General features: G+C 39.2%; 2 protein-coding genes across 9 annotated transcripts in view; one reads left to right on the forward strand and one right to left on the reverse strand.

The window, feature by feature from the left end:
• Positions 1-15,433, reverse strand: part of LOC112575066 (ubiquitin carboxyl-terminal hydrolase 20-like) — a 29,006-nt gene extending 13,573 nt beyond the window's left edge. For 2 of the 4 annotated variants that reach the window (XM_025256605.1, XM_025256604.1), the window contains exons 1-8: positions 15,295-15,433; positions 13,439-13,650; positions 11,913-12,013; positions 11,501-11,640; positions 8,636-8,705; positions 8,170-8,283; positions 7,516-7,594; positions 6,349-7,144 (exon numbers count right to left, since the gene is read on the reverse strand). In XM_025256605.1, the coding sequence (XP_025112390.1) occupies positions 6,349-7,144; positions 7,516-7,594; positions 8,170-8,283; positions 8,636-8,705; positions 11,501-11,640; positions 11,913-12,013; positions 13,439-13,650; positions 15,295-15,313 (1,531 nt within the window). In that variant the 5' untranslated portion in view covers positions 15,314-15,433. The remainder of the gene's footprint in view (positions 1-6,348; positions 7,145-7,515; positions 7,595-8,169; positions 8,284-8,635; positions 8,706-11,500; positions 11,641-11,912; positions 12,014-13,438; positions 13,651-15,294) is intronic. The other 2 variants (XM_025256606.1, XM_025256607.1) reach the window with 2 other exon arrangements.
• Positions 15,434-15,441: 8 nt separating this feature from the next.
• LOC112575068 (TRMT1-like protein) lies at positions 15,442-24,146 on the forward strand. 5 transcript variants are annotated; one of them, XM_025256612.1, is made up of 9 exons: positions 15,442-15,639; positions 16,103-16,224; positions 19,048-19,288; positions 19,959-20,168; positions 21,411-21,601; positions 21,761-21,839; positions 22,278-22,925; positions 23,205-23,267; positions 23,801-23,937. In XM_025256612.1, exons 1-8 carry the CDS (start codon positions 15,551-15,553, stop codon positions 23,260-23,262), a joined length of 1,638 nt encoding a protein of 545 aa, XP_025112397.1. In that variant the 5' UTR covers positions 15,442-15,550; the 3' UTR covers positions 23,263-23,267; positions 23,801-23,937. The 5 variants fall into 5 exon arrangements, with proteins under 5 accessions (XP_025112397.1, XP_025112395.1, XP_025112393.1 ...); XM_025256610.1 differs by lacking the exon at positions 23,205-23,267 and adding an exon at positions 23,471-23,558 and having other exon boundaries at positions 23,801-23,934; XM_025256608.1 differs by lacking the exon at positions 23,205-23,267 and having other exon boundaries at positions 23,801-24,146.
• The last annotated feature ends 185 nt before the right edge of the window (positions 24,147-24,331 follow it).

Here is a 24,331-nt window from a genome sequence, read left to right on the forward strand (position 1 = left end):
CCGGAGAATAACTGAGATATCTGAAGACGTGTCTGATCAGTTGATCAGTTGTATAAAAAGCCAGAATTTTGCTTTGCAGTTAGATGAAGCTACTGACACTGCAGGTGACTCACATTTGATTGCTTACATTCTTTACGAGTGGGAAAATAATCTTCTGGAAGACTTTTTATTTTGCAAGAAAATTGAGCGCAGAACAACAACCCAAGATTTTTTTGGGATTGTCGATGACTTCCTTAAGGACCAAGGCATTTCCTGGAGTTCCTGCATCGGCTTGTGCACAGATGGCGCTCCTGCATTGGCTGTTGAGTGTTGAGTTGAATACAGTGCTAACGGATGTCATCAAAATGGTGAACTTTGTGAAGAACAGTTCTGCCAGATCTCGCCTGCTTTCTCTGATATGTCAAGACATGGGAGCCAACTATGACGCCTTGCTCTATTACTGCGAATCAAGGTGGTTGTTGCGTGGAAAAGCTCTCACAAGAGTCTTTGAATTGCGGGAAGAATTATGGGTGTTTCTGAATGAGAACTCTTTAAACAAGGCTGACCTGCTTAAGAACGACCGATGGCTGCTGCTAATGGCATATTTATCGGACATATTTGAGAAGCTGAACGTTGTGAATACTCCTATACAAGGGAAAGACACCACCATATTAAAAACAACTGACAAGATTAATGCTTTCGTCCAAAAAATTTTGTTGTGGACGCAAAAGATATGCCAAGAAAATATTTTTGATATGTTTCCGTGCTTGTGTAAGTGCAAGGCTGACAGCTTGAATCTTGATCAGGTGACGAAAGTAATTATTGCCCATCTAAACGGACTGCAAGAAAGGTTTCAGCATTACTTCGCTGAAATTGATGTGACTAAATACGATTGGATTCGTAATCCATTTCTGGCTGATCCTAGCACAAGCGGGTTGTCCACAGAAGAAGAAGAGCAGCTCATCGACCTTTCAAGTGACCAATCCCTGAAAATGGTCTTCCAAACAACACCAGTGCCAAAATTCTGGATTAGCATCAATGGTGAATATCCTCTTTTCTGAGAAAACAATGAAAGTTCTTCTGCCATTTTCAACTTCGTATATGTGTGAGAAGGATTTTCAGCACTAGCAGCACTGAAGTTTTAATACAGAAATCGTGTGGACGCAGAGGCTGATCTGCGAATAGCAGTGGGTACGAACATCGCACCAAGGTTCGCTTCTCTATGCAACAGCAAGCACGTTCAACCTTCTCATTAATCAGAGTGAGTGTCCAATAAAATTAATAAAATAACATTTATTAGCACTGCAGAATTTGCTTTCGTAACATTTCATTAACAATTAACTTCTTGCAGATAAGAACTTTGTTCTTCTGTTGTTGAATTGTATTGACTTCCTCGATGCCGCGTTCGAGGTTATCTAAGGCTCCCCCTTCCTCCACTGACCTATCTGGCTAAGTGGGGCGCGCGGACGTACCTTTGTTTGTCAGGGGGGTGGGGGGTGGGGGTCACAAGTAAAAGGTTGAGAACCGCTGTGCTATACTCATATATACCAGAGGGCCATCAGACAGGCTCTTACTGTTGTAAACAGACCCCAGAGGGCACATATCAAGATGACTGCTATGCAATAAAAGAATACAATGTACTGCTTTATAATGTTCTTTGGCTTACTCCTAGGAATGTGTTCTGGAGAGGTTCTCTTAGTATACTTACCTGCTTTTCTAACACAATACCACATGATAGTAGGTGAGCCTGAGAGATGGTAAAAGAAATGTTGCATGCAAGTTCTGAATAGTTTGGTAATCATGATAAAAAATGGCAAGCAAATAAGACAGCTCCTGTCTTTGGTAATCATGCTGAAGACAAATGGAGATAGTTCCTGCTCTTTATAGTTTGGTAATTATGCTAAAGACAAAGGGAGATAGCCGCTGCTTTAACAGGAGATAACAGAGCCTTGAGCTGTAGCACAATGTATACAGTTCCTGCAAACTTGCAACTAAATGTAAAGGTAGACGCTGATCAACAAGAATGGGAAAGTAGGTGTAAGGTCAAGAAATGAACTTGTCCAAGCAGCCAGGTGAGCTTCATGCGTATCTGGTACCAGGATCATGAGACAAGGCCAGTGACTACTTGCATTGCCAGCTGACCATTATGTAGTCTTAAATTATAGGTCCACAAAGGACCAATAGAGCATAAGGTCTAGAAGGTCCTGTACCTAGTGTAGACACAATAGCTTTAAGTAGCTTTAAGTTTATTGCACTCATCACTCATCAGGCGTAGAGATTTAATATGAGAAAGAAAGGACAGTTTACGGTCAGAGATGACCCCAAAGAATTTTACTTCCTGGACCACTTTGAGTACCGTGCCGTTGACAGAAATAGATGGGTTTGGAAACATACCTCTCATTTTACAAAAGTGAATGCATACTGACTTCGTAGGAGAAAATTGGAAGCCATTTTCTGTCACCCACCTTTGTACAGCATTTACTCATAGTTGCAGCCGACTTTCGAGGCATGGTAGGGAACGGCCTCGAATGCAGATAGCAAAGTCATCGACATATAACGAGGCCTCCAAACCTGGACAAACATGTTTCAAGATGGAGTTGAATTTTATATTGAAAAGAGTTGGAGAAAGAATGTTGCCCTGAGGGACGCCCATTTCCTGTTCCCGAGGATCAGACAAAATAGATCCCACTCTTACTTGAAAGAGGCGATTTGAGAGAAAATTTTTGATGAAGAGTGGCATACAACCCCGGAAGCCAAGGGCATGGAGGTCCAGCAGAATACCTTGCTTCCAGGTAGTGTCGTATGCCCTCTCCAAATTAAAAAAAAAAACACCCCTAAAACATGCTCTTTGCCGACAAACGCATCCCTGACAAAGGTTTCAAAACGGACCAAGTGGTCCATGGTGCTGCGGCGTTTTCTGAAGCCACACTGCAGGTTGGAGAGGAGACCTTGAGATTCGAGATGCCAGGTGAGCCGAGTATTCACCATGCGTTCAAGAGTTTTGCACAGACAACTAGTGAGAGCGATAGGACGGTATGAGTTTGGATCAGAGGGGTCCTTTCCAGGTTTTGAGATGGGTACCACAACTGCCTCTCTCCACGAGGAAGGGAAACAGCCGGATACCCAAATAAAGTTAAAAATGTCTAGAAGGAGAAGGAGAGAGACGTGTGGAAGATGAGTAAGCAGTTGATAAGAAATGTTTTCTGAGCCTGGTGCAGAGTCTTTGCACTTTTGAAGGGCCTGTTGAAGTTCAGAAATAGAAAAAGGAAGATTGTACTTTTCAGAGTTATCGGATGAAAAGTCACAACCAAAAGATTCCTGAGTAGTTTTCAAGCATTGGAAATCTGAAGAGTAGTGTGAGGAGGAGAAGTTGAGAGCAATGGTGGATGCTAAGGAATTAGCGACATCTCGTACCTCTGTGAGAACAGAGTACACAGAGTAATCTCCAACCCGCAGATGGCCTATCGAGCTAGCCTGAAACCTTCCCTTTATCTTCCTTATGGCCGCCCACACCACTTGGGAAGTGGTATGGGAGGACAGTGAAAACACAAACTTTTGACACGCAAGTTTTCTTGCTTCTTTAAAAATAAATCGAGCATGAGCTCTACTTCTTTTAAAATTTAGAATGTTTTCAATAGTAGGTTGCCGAAAAGCTAGGTGCTGGGCCTTCTTTCTAGCGCGCTGGGCCACCCTACATTCCTCTGTGAACCAAGGCACCCGGGGGTGGTTATTTCGATGCCTCCGTGTAGGGATTGTCTCTGATGTGATTTTAGTCAAAAATGAGGTGAAGACTTTGGCAGGATGTAACATAGGATCGTTGCCGAAGTCCCCAACCTCAAAATTAAAAGTTGAGTTTCGGAGAAGGCAGGTCTGAAAAGCAGGCCAGTCCGCTTTAGCCAAATTCCACCCGCCGCTATTAAGATTATTGTCCCGCTCCAGACTATTTTTTAATTTTAATATTATAGGGAAATGGTCACTGCCTCACAGGTCGTCGTGTACAGCCCAGTTAAAGTCTAAGAAAAGTGCTGTGCTGACTACTGATAAGTCTACTGCTGACTCTGTGCTATTATAAGGATGACTAAAGGTGTTAGAACCGTCGTTTAAAATACAAAGATCGCTTTCCATAAAAAAAAGATCCCAACAACTCTCCTCTGGTGTCAGTCGAGGCCCCGCCCCAAAAGGGGTGGTGCCCATTAAAGTCCCCTAAACGAAGGACATGAGTGGGAAGTTGGGTCAAAAGACCCTCAAGGTCTTGTCGGGATATCCAAGCTGAAGGAGGTAGATAAAGACAGCAGATAGTAATAGTCTTGCCCAGGGAAACTTGGGCAGCAACAGCTTGAAGAGGAGTGGTGAGTGGTAACTGGCTAAATAAAAGGTTAGAACGAATAAGAAGGGCAGTCCCACCTGAGGGTACATCAGTTTGTGAGTCTTGACGTAAAACTCGATAGCCTTTGAAGGAAAATGGGTTGGCAGGTAGGAGAAGAGTCTCCTGCAGTGCTATGACATCAAGAGAAAAATGAGATGCTAGGCATCGAAGTTCTTCAAAGTTTGCTCGGATCCCTCGACAGTTCCACTGAAGGATTATAGACATAATTTAAGTGAGGGAGGGATGCACTGGGCAGTAAAAAGTCAGAATGGTTACCTATGTCAGTGGTTCTCAAAGTGTGGTCCGCGTGCATAGGTCAGGTGGTCCACGGCTGCAGTCGTCATATGTCAGCAAAGTGATGTTTAAAGTGATGCATTCCTCGCATTAACATTTTAATTACAAAGAACGAGGTAGTTTTATGTCAACATATTACTTTACTACTGTCACAAAAGGACATTTACTTTTGAATTGTAATGAAACAAATCCGCAATTTAAATTTGAAATTCATAGTACAGAGTGATTTTTACGCCTTGGTGGTCCGCCATATTTTTTACTTAAGTAAAGTGGTCCGCGGTCCAAACTATTTTGAGAACCACTGACCTATGTCATCTGTCTGTCACCTACTTGCTAAGTAGCGATTGGTTGTAGCTAGTTAACGAATTGGTCACAGTGTTTGTGTGTATGTGTGTGGTGGGGGTTGCATAATCAAGTGTGTGTAAAGAGAATGCCAGAGATGTGTTAACATCATGCTGGATCAAGAGATAACACTACTGCCACCAGAAGCATGTGGTTCCTAAAGAGGGACTTTGATAAGGTTGGTTGAAGTCAAGTCTCTGCTTGTATGAAATCACTTGGTCTTGCTGTAGTGACTGCTCCAACATGACACAGCCAGAGGTTAGCAAGCCTGTTCTGTAACATAGTGTCAGGCACTTCCACCTCACCAGATGATAATTTGCAAAGTTCTCGACTTTATTAATAACTCCCATATTTTTATGCTAACTTGTGTTGTATTTTATTGAGGACGTATGCTGAGGGCTTGGAGTCAGTTGTGAATCGTTGGCAATTTAGTATTAGTGTATTGCATACATGCACGGGTCGGTGTGGCTGTTGGGGGAGATGAGAGTACAATCAGCCAAAGTCAGTGGCTCAGTAACACACCACTAAGTGTAATTATACAAAAGGCAACGGCTCAATTATGACACCACTGAGTGTAATCAGCTGAAGACAGTGGCTCAATTATGATACTACTGTCCATTCCACATACGTTTCTCAAAGCCTTATGACACATTCATGGAGAGCTGATCTGAACTTTAAGTTTGAAAATAGTGGACTGTGAGAAAGCAACACAAGGCTGAAAAGGTGAATCTGTGCATCCATTCCTGTTCACTCAACAAGGGGATAGCACACATATTATCTCTTTGTGTTGTTCTCTTTACATGTTTTACAAGCACTGAGCTTGCTGCCTGGTGAGGAAATGTACTGAGTAAATGCTCTTTAATAATAATGTTTCCCAGATAACATTGGTGCTTTTAGTGCATACCAATATACAGATCAAGATGCTAATAAACAAGTAGTCGTATAACGACAAAGGTGGTAGTAGCGACAGTGCCATGGTCAGGGCAGCTAGCTGAACTCAAGACAATGCACATTTTATGTGTATCATGCATCACAAACTGTGATACAAATACAATAAATGGTGCTGCCAATCCCTCCTTATTTAGCAAACCAAACTCACTAGATTTCCACATCCATTATTTCATAGTGTTATTCACCATTGAACACTGCCTTTATCAGCTCAAAAGTATGTCTTTAGAAAGGTCTTCAAGTCTTAAGTATAACAAAGTTTGTGAAAGGAAAGAGATGAGGAAAACGATGGTAACAAAACATGCTGAAACGAAAAGGAAAACAAAGTGAGGATAAAGCACCTGTCTTCACAAGGCAAACCTTGTGCTCAAATGAATAGACAGTGTGAATCACAAGGTGTGCATTACACAAACTCTGACCTCTGCATGAAGGTTTTACACTGGTGCAGGTGGACTTGCTGTTGACTACAGCATGTGGATGTTGCTGTTGGTGAAAGGGTTGCTGCTGAGTCAGGGCTGCAGTCTTACAGCGTGTGCTGGCTGCAGGACTGACATCGGACAGAGCATCTAGGTACTCGCCTGATTCACTCTTGTGAAGTCTGTCACCACTGCAGCCCTGGTGACGAGCATTTTCTGTCTCTATTTTGGACAAAAGGTTTGCAGTTTCCTTAATCTCTTTGAGGTTGGCCACTTTGTCAACACTGTCATCCGTAGAAGTATTCCATGTCTGTGAGGCGTAGGAGTTTCGATTCTTGTTGTTGCGTGGCTGTGACAAGGGGCTCTGTTTGATGATGCTATTATTGCCTGTACCTCCAGCCCCTCCATTTCCACCATTAAGGACACCATTAGGCAGGCACAATGTGTGTTCGTTGACATCGCTGTTCTCATCACCAGACATGCTGTGATCTGCTTGCGACCCACGCTCACTACTTAGTCCAGAATCACAGGTTTCATAGTCACACTCAGACTGACTGCTGCTGGAGTCCATAGAGTTCTGCCGATGGTGTTCACAAGCTCTTCTCCCCTCCCCAGCATCGCCATCACCACAGGCCAGACTGTGAGAATCCAGTTCTGAAGGAGAGGCTATGCCACTCTCCAGTTCTTCTATATCCTCTTCCTCATCATCATTATCATCTTCAGTGTCAGTGGAAGGTGCTGGGTATTTCAGTTCTTCGTGTAACTGATCCATAAAACACCTCAGGAACTCCTGGGCATCCTGATAATCATGAACACATTATCATGGCTTCTGGATCTTATGATTTCTGCAATCAACATCTTTCCAAAAGAAATGACTGGGAGTTAGGTTGGAACAAAAATAAACTCTGAAGCAAAACAGCTGAGAATTAATTTCTTGCAATAAAATGATAGTTAAATTTGAATATAACAGAAATGTTTGCTAACTTCAGCTGAATGCAGTAAATTTAAAAAAAAAAAAAAATACGAGGGAGGCATTTACAAACTTACACAAACATTCAATGTGTTAAGAACTATTTTGACTTCAAGATAGAAGTCATATAGTCAAAGGAAAATGAGGACATGAAATCAAAAGGCAAATCTCTATGAATTTAAAAGGGACAAGAGTCCTACCTGCTGTGTGTATCCACGGAACATTGGATGTACCACTTTGATTCCACTCACAATGTTACTGGGAACAACATAACTTGGTCTGCAACATATCAACATAAACTTGGTCTGCAGCACATAAAATATAATCTTGCAAATGTTTCCTATTCAGTAGCAGGCAAAAATTCCCTCCAACTACATCAGAATATATATTTATATCTACTATAAAGCAAGGTTATGCATACTAAGAGAGTGTGTATATATATGCACACATTGTGTTAGTTCTTATCTTAAACAGGTTTTTATATGTATAAGCACTGTTACTAGTCTCCTGACCCTGACAGATTGTAATGTGACCATTGCTTGTATAATGCACTCTCTTTGACAGACTGTAATGTGACCAGATTTGCATTGTTTCTACAGGTTGTATTGCTAGAAATCAGCAGTGAAAGTAAAGATGCTACTAAGTAATACCTTTAAAATATTATTTTTCTTTGTATTTCTTTCCATCTGAAACAGCTAGGTATTGTACACTACTAGTGTTTAGGGCTACATTCCATGAATTATCATACAGAAATACTAGCAAGTAATGCAAGCCATTAGTGTAAAAAAGATTGCTTATAAATACATGGCTACCTCCTTCTGACTAGGGCCACAAATTAAAACAAATCTATGCACCTTTTCTTGTGCCATATCTCAGACACAAGTTTCTGATAGCCTTTGGACAGCATGGGTGACTTTTCTGTTCGCACGTAGCCAGGGCAGTCAAGAAAAAATCGTGTTAGCGGAGGGCTGCAATGAGTAATGATGCATCACAAAATGATCATAACGATACTTTACAATAGTTAGCCCAGTTGAACACATTTGTTAATCCTTATGTAGTTATGTTTCGTCAATCTTCCTTTGAAGGAAGAAAGCAAGAAAATCATTATTCTATTGAATGTTGTAACAAAACTACTTATAATAACAATAACCATCTTCATCACCAGTAAGGGCCATGTACTTGAAAGTGTAGTCATTGTACGGATGATTGTATATTTAGTTCATTGCTTAGTATGTTTAGTTCATGAGCTCCCCAACAAAGAAAATTTCTATCTCTGTTGCACAAAGATGTATTGCATTATTAAAAAAATTCAATCCTTACCAGTTAGATAATGCTTGAATGGCAGAGTTTAAATAACAGGTGTTCCCCAGATTTTGAAGCCCTGTTAAACCTGTATTATAGATGTAAAAACAAAATGTTACTAACATCAAAATAAATTTATATTTAGTGTTAAGAAAAATTATGCAAACGTGCACCCCGCTCAGAACAATGTCAACTTACTGTACTAAACATGCATGTTGCCCCAATTTGGTTATATTTATTTAAATTAATTATACTTTCCTTTAACAACAGCATGTTTTGTTCTTTCAAAAATGAAGTAGGGTCACAGGTAAAACTTTTGTTCATAAGAAAGTCCATGTATTGATTCACTTGATCTTCAATGATCCTAAAGTAAATGAAAATTATTCATAATGAGGGGAATCATCTGATGATTTTGCCACATCACACTGTCAGAAAACATGTGCAACATTACACCATATAAACATATTTCATTCACTTCGCTATGTTTAGAAAAAGACTGGATATCATGGACAAATTGAAACAAAGGGAAGTAACATAGAGAAATGCGGCCTTTACTTCTCTTGCAGAACGAACTATTTGAAAAATGAAAAGAATAACATATTTGCTAGGTGCATCAGCAGCATCTAGGCCCATCACATACAGAAACAAGCATGTCAGCACTGTGTTAAAGAATGACTATTAAAATTTCAAAAGTAGACCTAAACAAAAGATGTCTGTGAAACTCACAGTCATTCAAGTGTCTTTATGAGTGTCTGTGAGTGATTGATTTCTACTCTGACACCTTTTGGTACTGTATATAGTTTGCCATGTCAAAAGGTAAGGCTAGTACCAAAAGCATGAAGGGACTAGCGTTATCATTAGGTCTAGTACCGTGAGTGTGAAAGGACTAGCATTATCATTAGATCTATGCTAGTGCTGATAGGATGAAGGAATTAGACCAGGGGTGTCAAACTCAATTACACAGGGGGCCAAATCTCACATCGTACACAAGGTGGCGGGCCGAAGGTTATTATTTAAGTCCGATAACTTTTTATTGAACACTAGAAAACTAAACGTTTTGTTATTAATTTGTGTAAACAAAATCATACATTAAAACAAAATTAAAGTAATAACAAACCAAAGCTTAGCAGTTTTTCTTCTTAATTTACTTTGTCAGAAGTGGACGTTTTGACATTTTTTCTTGGCAACAAGTTCGTTTATGTTTGGAGTAATTTTCTGTGTTGTGGAGATTCTCAGGATGGACTGCAAGTGTTTATCAGTAAGACAACTCCTGTGTGATGTTTTGTTGATCTTCATCACAGATAAAAGTTGCTCACACAAATATGCTCCATGTTGCGGACTTTATCACACAACGATTCTTGGTGTATTATGCAGTGATGTGCTATCAACTCCCCACTACAATTTTCTTGGATATGTGACCGCATCCTTGCAACTAGTCCACTCTGTGGGCCGCACATCGTCGGGGCTCCATCTGTTGTAAGTGCGACAAGTTTGTCCCAGGGCAGGTTCATATCAGTGATACTTTGACATACGTTGCTTTAATTTGAAATTTGATTGGTATTGAATTACAAAAATCCCTTCACTACACAGTGTAATGTTCTCGATCTTTATTAAGTAAATTAACATTAAGTAAAAGTCTTTAGAAAAGTCACAACACGTGCTTAGCTCTGATCATCTGCCTTTGTTCCCCGACAGATGGCGTACCAATACCTACGACTAGCGTTAAGTTCGCACACTACACACAGCTTTCAATTAATTCTAATAAACAATCGCGTGCTCTGCTCTGCTCAGTACTATTCGCTATGACATGTGATGTTATTGCATCAGTGTATATATATATGTAAAAGAAAATATAATTAGGCAAAAAAGACACAAATCATCAATACACAAGCAGCAATTATTTCAACACCGTGGCTTGCTATTTATACTCGGATACTTATCTCTTTGGCGGCAGTCATTCCCTCTTGACGATGCAGGAACTGGACAGTCAGTATTCCACAGTTGGCACTTATCATCCACAGTCCACGTGTATAATTCACAGTTCACATGTATCATGCACAGTTTGCACATATAATTCTAGTTGGTAGGTATATATATAATCCCCTGTCCTTGGAGAAGCTATACTCCCACCAGCTTGATCTCCACAAGTTTGCTTCTCACAACTTAACGTCTCATCGAGACGACTTCCGCTCGCAAGCCCGCAGAGTCAGACAGTGATGAGTTTCTACTAGTCTTTTTGCTGAGCTGCCTCATCATACACGTGGGTTTCCCCTAGTCACCCTTTGATCGCGGACCGAGTAAGGGAAGTTAACAGGTACTAAAAATCTTCGACCCGCGGCCTGTGTTCAGGCCAGTGTGTCCCGTGTCAAAGGTCAGATTTATGGGCCCCGCCTTCACCATCCCTTCAGGTCATCAACAGGAGCGGTGGTAACTTGACCAGTGCACAGTTGGTAGTCTGTACAAACTTACTAAACTCATCCCATCGCTTGCTGTTCTTAGCCTTTTAACTGTCGCCATCACCGGGCCATTAACAATGATTAACTAAAATTCTTTCGCGGGCCAGGTAAAATTTCATGGCGGGCCGGATGTGGCCCGCAGACCGGGTGTTTGACACCCCTGAATTAGAGCCTTCAAGCTAATGCTAGATCTAGCACTGCGTGGAACATTCTGAAGACACACCAAGACCAAGAGAGTGGATGCTTTTTCTAAAGAATATTCTTTTATCCCAAGAGAAAAGAGATTAGTACTGGCGAACTGCAGGCCAGACAAGCCAGTATCATTTTTGGTAGTTTTTCATGGTATTTTTCTCAGATCCTTGAAAGACATAGAATGTGGTTTTCTGACACTTGTTTAAAAATTCATGTAAATGTTATCTAAACAAACCTCTAGGCCGAGCATTTTCATCATCCATGTCAGACTCTGAATCATCACCGCCTGAAATGCTGCGCTGTGGTGTACTACAGTTGGAACTTTCAGCATGAACACAAGGTGTTAGACCATTGGCTGGTAACACCTCAGGAATGCTGGAACATTACCAGAACATGTTGTGAACGCTGCAATATCACTGCACATTTTAAATGCTGTAATATGATGCTGCGGTGTACTATAATTCCATTATCAGACCATTGGCAAATAACACCCAAGAATGCTTGAAAATTATCATGACAGGTTTCACACTTTTTAAAAGAAATGTCAGATCACTGCAATTCAAAAGTGATTTGATTGATAACATCCCCAGCTATATGACATATACAATCATTTAATGATTTACAAGAATGTGAGAGTGAAAGCTCACTTGAACGGTGGGTTATTTTGTCCAGGAAACACTTCGCTATCACACCCGTAACACCAAAGCCGAAGAGTTGTCAAGTTCACCAAAACATGATGACAATGTTCCTGCAATTTTTACAAATAAGGAACTAGTAGTATTATGAGTCTTCTAAGTCTTCTGATGAGATGTTATTACACACTTATGTGGCATTTCTTCTTTGATTACACATCTTTTTTTCTATCTCTTTTCTATATCACTTGGATTTGACAAACACTACAAAGAATATATTTTTTACACATCTTTCATAAAGAGTCTATTGTATATATTAATTACTAAAACAAAAAATAATCTGTGATAATTCTTTCATGAGTTCAGAATGGCAGACTGAGACTGAAAATGATCGCCATTCTACAAAAAAAAGACTTCCAATTTTAGGTCAATGGTGTCAAGGTCAGGAGTCAATAGTTCAACATAAGCCTGTCCACTGTGTCTAACCTCTAATATGGGCCCAACCAACATCCCATTTCCAAACTGGGCAATTTACCTATAAACATACCAACATTGCTGGGATATAACAGGCTACTCCCACACAACAGACTGGCCAACAGACTGTAACATGAGAGGAAGTGACATGGGACAGACCAAACAAAACCTTACCAACAGACTTACACAAAGTTCAAGCATATATGGAATAGAAACATCACTGATCAGAGTAAGGTCACTAGAAAACAGAAATCTGCATGAACAGAGAATGGCTAAAGAAGTAAGCAGCTTTAAATTACAGGAAGCCACCCTCTCTAAAGATAAAAGCTCCACAACAGACATCTTCATCAAGATCATGACAGCAAACAGCAGCAATGGCTAGACACAGCCATAACATCAGGTTTAGTATGAAGTAAAATCTCTCCTAGTGCCAGTCTCATTTTACTGATGTGAAATGTGGACTCTGCTTGTTGATATAGAAAGGAGAATCTAGGCATTCAAGAACAAGTGCCTGATAAGGCTCCTATGAATCTCATATAGGGAATAGAAAACCAATGACTTTGTATGAAGCACAATTGCCACACTTGTAGGACACCAGGAACCCTTACTTGCAACAGTCAAGCAGCATATGCAGGTCACATAGTTTGGCTGTGTGACCCAGTATAGGTCTCTAAGACTGTACTTAGAGATATCTTAGAGAGACGCTAATGCCAAGGTGGCCTGAAGATAAATCAGGCATACAAACATGAAAGAATGGATTGGCTGTCTTGTGCAGGCCTGTTTACAAACTGATGAACAAGCCTGAGTGGCAGGCTTCCTCTGTAGTCACATTCATCCATGTGCTTCCCCTAATAAATGGTACCAGCCCAGGGATGAAATGTGCAAACATAAACACACACACACCAAATTTACATGTACACATATAATGCTTTACACAAGCACAACCACAGAGCAGATGCAAATAAAAAGATATTCTATCAAACAAGCAAATGTGGGAAGACTTAAGGAAAAGCCAGATAAAATACTTTAATTTTAAATCTTAGTTGCATGCCTAGTTTAACAATGACCTTGGCATGAATGGTGCTGTGGTCTTGGACATTTTCACCACACCCAATGCTGCTACATCCACGTGCAAGACACAACCACAAGTTGGGGCCCTGTGCATGACACACATCACATTCCTGCCCTCTCTGTCGCCTGATGACTTCCTCCCAGCATAATGCAGGTGAGAGAGTACGTACATGCTGGCACCAGGACTTCACCTGTGGTCTCTGGGGCTCTGATATTGCACCAAACATTTCAAGTTTTGAAATGGATTACACTGTTTCAGGGCTTCTGCTTACGCAAAAAATTACGTACTGTACGCATTTAAAATTCGGAGGACCCCTTCAATTTTCGTCAATGGGGTCCCCTTCAAATATGGGCAAATAACAGGGACCCCTAAAAAATCTGAAGAAGGGGTCCCTGGGACCCCAAAGAATTTAACATTAGCAGAAGCCCTGCTGTTTTATACATAGTATTAGAGTACCCAACTATGGATTACACCTAACCTTACACAGGGTTCCCAGGGACAGGGATGGTGCCAAGTAAGGTCCTTATAAGGACCTTTCATGCATTCGTAAGGACCTAAGTGACAGTCGTCAATGCTCAAGTTTTTCTCTTGTATGGTCGGAAAGATGTATTATTTATGAATCTGTGGTCTTCTCTATGTTCTCAAATACATGTATTTCTATTAATAAATAATCAAAGAGTTAATTTGGATGCCTGTCTGCCATATTTAGATTAGATAACTTAAAAAGTGTCCTTAGCGCGCTGATAACAAACACCGTTAATGTTCCAAGTTTTCTAGAAATCTAAGTAATAATAATTGCAAAACCTGAAAGCCATTCTTTGGTGTAATACAAAAGTCAGTTCATGTTTCTCTCTCGCACACACACTCTAACGGGAAGAGAGAGAGAAATAGAGCTATGCACAGTAGTACTAGAAGATCAAGGTTCAAGAAAGAGTAAGTTTCTAAAGACCTTTTGAAAAAAGAGTGTTTTTTGCGAATACGGAAGGGCAGCTAGTGTTGTACAGATGTGTAGACCAAACATGCGGCGAAAAATCGTCGGTATTTTGCGCCAAAGTCGACTCCGAAAATAAATTTGTGGTAATATTTTATCGATATAAGGACTTGTACGGGTCACAGAGAAAATGTAAGGACCTGTGTGAGAATTTGTAAGGACCGCATGACAAATATAAGGACTTATAAGGCCTCACGGCGAAAATTCAATATGTAAGGACTTGAAGGACCTTGTAAGGACCTGGGAACCCTGCTTACATGGTATTAACCCTAATTCAACTCATTCTGTTCCTGTCTCTGTTTTGTGTTACAACTGTTTTTGAGACCAGCATCCATTCTTATTATGCTTGTGTGTTTTTCTTTTTAGTAAAGCGATTTGAGCCTTTAATGGTGGGAAAAAGCGCAATACAAATAAACATATTACAGTTGGCATGTGATGTTGTAAACTCTAAATGTATCATGTTCTAAATGTTAATGTATCATGTATGCCTGTTCATCCTTGCAGAAAATAAGAAACCTAATATTCCTCCTCTCATTACGGTTCTACTCCAAGGATTAGTGTCGATATAGGAAATGAGAAACTAAATTACATTTGCATAAAAGTTTCAGTTCTGGGGAGTACCACATACAAAGTGAAACATTTATCAATACGTGGTCAATTGTTTCGTCTTCTAATAATAGGTGACCCCTTTTTATTTTAATCTGATCGCTGTTAGTCAAAGTATGTGGATAGTATTAATAGTGTACAGAACTACTGTACTTAAAAGAAGTATTATTCGAACAGTCATTAGATTTGCCGGTATGACAATGCCGTACCAAAACCTCCTTTCAAAAAAAGAAAGATCAATATTTGCATCTCACCTGTTCTAGAGGAATCCATAAGTCGCAAAGCAAGTCTTTTATGTGCTCGCCTTTATGCGTAATCGTCGGCTTTGAAGATTAAACACCTACCCTGACACGGAACGGATAATCCGTCGGGTAATCATTTCGGAAATGGCGTCAGGGAGGGTATGAGGAATGAAACCATTTAAGAATCGTGCCATTGGTAGACGCTAACCGCCATTGGTTGATACACGTGTTACTTGGTTGTTACAACAACTGTTGTTTTTATCCACCGATGGCTATGGAAATATCAGAAAATGGTGTGACAGTCAAGTTTCCTGATTCTAAAAAGGGAAAATATCTTCCCAAAACCGCAGTTTTCAGGTGGTTTCAAAAACGAAAAACAAAATTTGATGTGTGTCCTGTGTGTGAAGTCTTCGTAAAGGTTTTTTTCTCGAACTTTCGTCTCATTTTTATCCCTTCAATTTAGCTCTTTCTGATTTAAGACACAACTAATAAAAGAAAAAAGTATTACGTATCGAGTTTTCATGATAAAAATAAAAGTGAGTTGCGGGGCAGTCTCACAGAATAACAGAAATGGAATGTCATTTTGAATGGAGCACAGTCGAGCTCTTAGCCATAACGGGATAAATTAGCTAATCATGCTAACATGATTCCTTGTTATTACTTGATTTTAGTGCTGCGTACAAAACTGGACTGAGAATTCTAGGAAGACAATTTTAGATCTTTTGTTACATTTTGTTTTTGAAATGGAAATGTCAGTAAACCAGTTCACCAGATACACCTTCAACAAACTGAAAGTAAACTTTTTCTTTGTTTCATTCAGAGACTTTGCGCTGGCTACTTCTGCACTTTTTGCAAACGAACACAAAGAGAAACTCTCAGCTGGTAATGATGAAGAAACACGCAGGTCACAGTTCTGTGCTTGTGACTTAACAGCATATTCAGGTACTTATTTTCAGGTACATAAGCATGAGAGAAGACTGTGTCATACATTGTGTTGATTAGTGAAAGGTTTCTTTCAGAAAAACAGTGGCAATAATTGATCTGATGATTTTGATTATTTTATGCAAAAGGAAGATTTAAACATGCATAGAGACAAGAAAAAAACAAGTGACCATGCACAAGTAACATGGCCCATAAACCTAATAAGGGTTATGTCAATCACAGCACAGCAGAGCACTAACATTCTAGCACATTATCTCAGTGAGGGCTCTGACAATCACTAGCATTCTAGCACATTGTCCCAGATGAATTGGTCTCAGAACTCATTCACTCATGATAGTTGCACATTCTTTCAACAAAGAACGCGACTGGTTTAGGCTGGGCAGGTCATGTACAGTCTTATCTGCTTGGTCAAAGGACTTTTACAAGACAAGAACAAAATCCCATCATCTAGGATCAGTTGCCGCCTACAGACAAACAGCACTTGACATATATACCTAACAATAGTGAGAACAAATGACAACAAGATTATCACAACCAGGGGAATGATATACAGTTAGCATAAACATAATATTTAATTCAAGTTAAGTTCATTATCACTGGTGAAATCTAATGTTCAGTTGTATATTTTATTTTCTATTGTATATACAGTGTTCCCTCGTTTATCGCGGGGGATAGGTTCCAAGACCAGCCGCGATAAACGAATTTCCACAAAGTAGGGACATACATGCAATAGTAATGTATACATGTAAAACAATATCATGTTAGTGTGAAGTAATATATTAATCATGGTATTAATACAGTACAATAACACTTAAGTGTACAAAAATTATACAACACAAAGAAACCCAAAAAAACTGATGCGAACTGGCAGCGAGACACCAATCATGGCTCGTCGCTTACGCATAGCAATGGATTTCTCATACACAATTATTTCTTTGTTCTGACTATTCACAAAATTACCATGATATTTTAATAGAAATACTAATATAGCTAAATTTATCGTCTTTTTCCTGTTGAAATATCTATGGTGTTTTGTAGAACGATAATTCCCAGCACGGAAGTATCGATCGATACTTCACTCAAAAAAAACGCGAAGTAGTGAATCCGCGATAGATGAACCGCGAAGTAGCGAGGGAACACTGTAACTCTGTTATCAACATTCATTTCAAATCATCAAATAATAGATCAGAATGTGACCACCAATATTTCAAATCTTAGTTTAGTCTGTTGACATCAAATATGTCAAAGGCCAGGTCCTGTTAATAATAATAATAAGTGGGAATTTATAAAGTGCAATATCTCAGCCAAAGGCAGACTCATTGCGCTGAACAAGATTACAAAATAGCAACAGAAATAGCAGTGGCAGTCAAAGAACAGTACTTTAAACAAATACAGTTCCCCATAATCCTATTATTATTAATAACGGCGAATGCCTAAGGCTTTTGAACACAATGTTACAACACTCTTTCTAGCTAGAATGCCACCAAAGTTGACATCAGGTAAAAAAATATCAACAGAGTGTGGATAAGGGACATCCAAGTCCCACATAGCATAAGTGGCTGAAAGTGATCAAGGTCACAGAGGTGAGGAACTTACTGAGTAGATGTACTCTGAGAGATAACACAAGAAAGCGAGGTTTCCCCATCATATAGTCTACTGCTGAACAAGGTTGTCACAGGTGATGTACTCCAAATTTAGTTGTCATGGGGAGGCAGATGGTGTCAGAAACTAGACTTAGGGAGCCAGGCAGGCATAATACTACTAATAATAATGCAAAATTTGTAAAGCACATTCACTCCTAATGAGCATGCTTTTAGCACCAAAGAACAAGAACGAAACATGGACAGCATATGAGGAACCAGAAAGCAAACAATGTATGAACTATAAAGGAATAAAAAAGCAGTACTAATGAATAATAAAATCAAATATAGAAAACTCAAAAAAGGAACCAAGTAACAAGAACAAGATCTGAGAATAACACGATATTGCAAAAGGAAGGGTGTGAAAAAGGACTAGCATCACATGAAAGGTTAGGAGTAATAGCAGGGACAATACTTGATATACCAGATACCCAATATTCAATAAACATTGCCTCTTGGGACCAGACATTCTGAACTTGGAGACAAGCAGCCTCAACTTTCTTGGGCGAAATACTCTAGGATACCAGTAAACTGCGCCTATAACAGTTACAAAAAAGAACAAAAAAAGCTACTAATACTTATTTATATCTTTAAAAGAATACATGAAATATTCAACATACAAAAAAATCCGAAATACTAAAAAATCCTGAAATGCACAAAAATATGAATACCACACCTTTCTAGGAAGATGCAACATTCACTCCTCCACATGTAGTGTCTCGGCACTTGCCTTGTCTCCATTGGAAGTGGAGTGCTGGCCTGCAAAAGTTAATTTAAATAGTCTTCCCCCTTCTTGTTCCACTATCTAAGAAAAGAACCCTGATTCAACAGCTACCATCGCTGTGCAGGCTTTTCACAGGGCTGGGTTTCAGAGGTTTTCTCTGGTACTCCGTTTTCCTCCTCGCTCCCCACCATAGTAATAAAAGCACCTCAAGGTGGAAGCACTTTCCCACTAAACCAACTATCACCCATTCAGAACTTTTGTTTTAAATCTCTAATACATGTTACCATTTTTTATTTCTTGGACTGTGAAATTCATAAAGTCTGTGATTGTGAATATTTTTCCTGCTACAAGGTAACATAAATTATTAGATGTGAAATTGTTTATATGATAATTATTATCATGCTAGTTTATGCTGGATATTTATCAAATGGCAATGATATATTATTTCCAAATGGACAGGCATAGCTGGGTTACAGTGGAAGCATCACTTGGGAGCAGATGTCCATGTGACTCTTGTAGAACTAAGGGAGCCACAGCTGCTGAAGGACAATGCAGTCCAGAATGGACTGACTGTCAGTCATTTACCACTCAATCCTGCGGTTCCTGCAGGGGCATCTCTCCCTTCTCAATCAGCTTTAGAGGTTCATGTTGCTCAGTGTGATGGAAAGGTCTTAATGTTACTGGAAGCATTTAATTTCATGTAAGCTTTTATATTTTGCTGCACGTGTTCCTGTCAAGATACAAAGGTCATCAGGGCCAATGTATTTGCACTCCCATATGTATGTGTGTTTGTGTACTTGTTTTCCTGTCAAAATAAAGGGTTTTCAGGGGGAATCTATTTACACTTGCACAGGTATGTGTGCATGCGCTTATGTGTGCACTGCACCCAGGTATGTTCGTTTATTCCTTGTTACTTCCCATAGAGCATAGGGCCACACCCAGGTATGTGCTGATGGTAAAAGCATTCGTGAAATGCAGTATATTATGCATTCTCATCACATCAATATTGATTACATAACAGCAGTATGCTACAAATTAAAATTAAAATTTAAGGAAGTAACTGTAAAAGTGATAAGGCTTGAGCTACATAATGCTTTGAAATTCTCATCAAAAGCTTGCACCAACTACTGCAGGGCTCATGGGGTTAACAGGTGAACAGTGGTATTGATGAACAGCTATACAGAAAACAATGGGGTGCATGATTTGATCTTGTTTGTTGCCTTTCGAATCAGCATCAGTATCACCTCATTTTATTATTCATAACAATGGTTCATAATCTGGAACAGAAATGACTGATAAAGAATTTGTTTTTGTTATTATAATTGCAATTGGTGCAGTTTTTATATGAAGGGCTGTGGTTTTCTTTTCAGATTTGTAGATTCTTACAAGAACCCATCATTATACTTCAGCACTTTGTTTCGAAATGTCCGCAATGGAGGGGTGGTGTGTGTAGTGGTACCTGACGTCCTGCATTTTGCACGCACTCCCCATGTTGTCCGCCGTAGTTACAGCGCCACCTGCATCAGAACTGAGTACATCAAGGAACTAGCTGCAAGAATCATTGTTGCTTCTCTTGCTGTGTAAGTGACCAATTTATCAGGAAATTTAATTTTCATATTTGACAGAGTGATGCAGACATGTTTCGAAAGTGTATGCATTCTTTTGGGATTTCTGAAAACTTTCATTGTAATGCACATACATTACAGAGCACACATCTACAGACATGGCATATCTGACACATACATTACAGAGTACACAACAAAAAAATAATAACTTTGATTCTCTTGGTCCTTACATGGTATTTAAATCGCAACCACAGCACAAAAATACATGAACTACAATGTTTTAGTAAAAAGCAGCAGGCTCTTACATGAGTTATCTCCCTTGCAACCAGACTCGTGTACTTGAAATTACCCTCTAAGTGAAGGGACACTATTAAGAACTATTAAGATAAATGATCAACAACCACATTCTTCACCGCCAATCATCCTACACAAATGTCACATATCCTTCAGTTGGATAATGTTCCCTCCACCCCACCCCCAAGGGAGATCAAGACATAAAATTCAATGTGCAATAATGAAGGCAATAGCACATGACATACGCCACATGAGGAAGGCTTTAAGTTCTCTAGCATAGGCCAGAAACTAATATTCTCACGATCAGGGAACAGCCGCCACTCACACAGAATTACTTTGTTGGCTTCCAGCGGCACTTGCGTTCCACTGTAGGAAAAGTGAGACATAACAGAAGTTCTGTCCTTGGCATAATTCCTGCAAACACTTGTTCTCATCAGTATCAATATATACATGTTTGCTGTTTACAATAGGGGTCATTGAATCACTAATCAAAGATACTAATTTAACACAAAATTCAGTGTAGATTCCTTACCAGGCTAACACACTGAAAATGTAGCCTATAATAAAGTGATCAGAAGTCTCTGAAGTACACAAAAATATTCACTATTATCTCAACTAGGCAAGGAGTTACACATACACACACATACATACACACACACTTTCCTTACCAGGCTAACACACTGAAAATGTAGCCTATAATAAAGTGATCAGAAGTCTCTGAAGTACACAAAAATATTCACTATTATCTCAACCAGGCAAGGAGTTATACATGCACATACACACACACTTTCTCTCTCTATCTGATCAGGGATGCTAACTTGCTGGTATCTTACAACACATACAAATGTTTCACAACAATGTGCATGTGCTTACCTGACATAAAACACATTTTGCACTTTAATTCAGTGTAAACAGTGCTATTCTTGGGTTTTTGGAACATGTGACTTGCTTGATTTGTTTCAGAGAAGCAGCCAGAAGCAACAAAGGTATCTGTGTCCTGTACACAGTCTCTCTGGAGGATGCCCTCCTGATTAGTATCCGAGTTACAAAAGGCCCAAAGATTGCTGATGATACATTACAGAGCATTGCCCATGTTCTGCACTGTCGGATTTGTGAAGAGCGAACATTTTATCCAGAAAACATGGCACCAGTTGGTCAGCATATTTCTGAAGATTATTGGTAGAACTGTTGATACCTGCATGTCACATATGTAGTATTTCCAGTTTTCTAAACATTTGTTAGTTTTTGCTTAATTAAGCCACAGTTTATTGCTATGTTTATTTATACATGAGAATATATGTTTTGTCTTTCAGAGGCCCCATACAGTATGCTAGGTTGTGACTGTCACAAAAAAATTCCAGGAAAAACTGCAGTCATCTTGGGTCCATTATGGTATTTTAAATTTTCAATATTGTCTCTTTACATAAAGTGAAAAGTATTTTTCTTTTATCAGTTGGCATTTAAAAACGTAACTTTTATTAAAACTTGGCTAGTCATTGAAGTCATGAGAATGGCCTTGAGTCTTTCTCTTTTTTTTTTTTTTTGTTCTTTTCTCTTTGTTTTGTTTCTTTTCTTTTTTTTTTTCCATTGGTGTTGAAAATGTTAACACTTTTTCTGCATGCTCCATTATTGTTTTTGAAGAATGATATTAGTGGATTGATACAATTGTTTCACTTGTTATTAGAAATGAAAACACTCAAGTTATACATGTGTATGCTCAAAACACTCATTCTTTCTGTCACTTCTCACTGTCACATACTTTCAAACTCACACTTCTCTTAAGTATCTTCTTCCTTGGTCTTTCTGAGTTGACTTGTATTTATTTTTTAGGAAAGGCAGTTTATTTGATTGGCCTTGTCTTCAAAAACTGATAGAAGCTGGAAGGAAAATTACCCTTAGCAAGACATATTATGACCTACTACAGAAAGTTTTGGAAGATTGCTTGTGTAATAGCCCTGTTGTTGATCTGCTAAACATTAACCAGTCGGGCTTCCATGATGGTCACAAGTCTGTTGCAGCAGAAACCTTGGCCAGCAGAAACACTGATGTTAGTGGTGAAATGAAACCTCCTCCATTAGACTCACAATATGACATAGACATAAAAAAAAATAGTAACGAGAATAATAAAACGCTTACTTCATCAGATCTTGGAAGAGAAACACAAACAGGAAAATGTTCATCAGGAGAATGTGCAGCAAAAAAGAAAGAAGACACTAGGCGCAGTAAGGAGTTATGTGACCCTGACCACTCAGAAATGGGTCAGATAGCATGTGAAGAAAACACTGCAGTAGAGAGAAATTTTCCAAAGCAAGAGCACTTTAAAAGAGAGGCATCTACCAGGGATCTGGGGAGCAGAGATGGAGTTCCTGACAGTAAGCGACCCTGCTATGCAGATGTGAAATACACAGGGGTAGCTCCAGCCCCACCATTTTATTACAGTGTGCATAGCAAAAAGTTGGGCAAAGTTCGTCTCCCAAAGTAAGTTCTCAAGTATTATATTACCATTATTTAATTATAGAAGTTTATAGAAAGTTGCTGCTGCTATTTTTTTAGGTAGATCAGTTGGGAAATTCCAGCAGCTTAGATACCATCTCTTTATTCTCAGTATTACTATTATTGGTCAGGTAGTTGACTTATTTCTCTTACATTTCTTGATCTTAGTTACTGTGTTGCATTGAGACCCTGATAGATATTTTACTGTATAAATTGCATGCATGTATTTTACTGCATTAATTTCTGTTGTTCTGGTTTGTGAAGTGGTGGACAGTGGAATGGTGGGTGCAGAAAGAGAACTCTGCATGACAAGCAATATTAAAGAGAGTAGGCATGGCTCATAGTAAATATTTATCCAGTCTAATGTGACCTGTCTTGCTTCTACACATGGTGACAAAGTATTTTTTTTGAAGCTGTTTTATTCTTTTTCCTCTTTTTTTTGTGGGGGGAGGGTCTCTTTTGGCAGTGTTTACTGCATTACATTGCTTACAGAAAGATGCTAGTCACACACACATATATCTCCCAGAAAGAAGGGTGCTGGAGAATGCTGAAATGATGCATGGCAACAGTACCTGTAAGATCTGTAAAGGACATCTGTGACACATGACAGTAGCACCTGTAAGGGACACTTCACTTTATTTTCTGTGATTTCTTTTAATCCAACTGAGAGTGTGAAGATCACAAAATTTGTATACTAGAGGGTACAACTATATGCTGACACTTCTTTATTATTAGTAGTATGTAGTCTTGTGTGCATGAGGGTAAAACTATATGCTGACTGTAGTAGTATGTAGGTTTGGGGCTGTTGATCATGAGTGATTGATTCTTGCATTTTTGTGTTTTTGTGTGTGTCTTAACAGGCAAAAAGAGATAATTCAGCAGTTGCAGGCCCTTGGATTCCGATGTTGCCGGACACACTTCGAAAAGTATGCAGTGCGCACGGATGCTCCTCGTAAAATTCTTATGTCCATTCTTGGTGCTGGAGAGGACAAAGTTATATATGTCAAAAGAGGACAAACTCACATATAAAGAGGAATTTATTCTGTTTTCCAAAATATAAAGATGAAAATACATTTTACAACTGGTTAAAAACAGTTTGTTACAAAATCTGAGAACAATTAATCACTTGATTGGAACTGGTGACTGGGGGAGAAGTGGATGGATACAACTGAAAAACAGCTCAATAAAATTTTTTTTTTCATTTTGGACAATGTGTCTGCATGGCTTAATATAAAAACCTCTCTGACCTAGTTCAGTATTTACAAGAAGATATTACCTTACGTAAAGTTGTTGATTGATTCCTAAAGGAGGAAATCAAATGCTTAACATGAGCTGCATTTTTGCAGTTGGTGCTACCATCAAAAGGTTAACTAAGGTAAAACACATGATGA

Source organism: Pomacea canaliculata, linkage group LG11, assembly GCF_003073045.1.
Source record: "Pomacea canaliculata isolate SZHN2017 linkage group LG11, ASM307304v1, whole genome shotgun sequence".
NCBI lineage: Eukaryota > Metazoa > Mollusca > Gastropoda > Architaenioglossa > Ampullariidae > Pomacea > Pomacea canaliculata.

Coding starts and splice junctions, on each gene's coding strand:
- LOC112575068 (XM_025256608.1), top strand. CDS start 15,551: ATGGCTATGGAAATATCAGAAAATGGTGTGACAGTCAAGTTTCCTGAT. Junction 21,840..22,277: donor GTCATCTTGGGTCCATTATG/GTATTTTAAATT, acceptor TTTATTTTTTAG/GAAAGGCAGTTTATTTGATT. Junction 22,926..23,800: donor GGCAAAGTTCGTCTCCCAAA/GTAAGTTCTCAA, acceptor GTGTCTTAACAG/GCAAAAAGAGATAATTCAGC.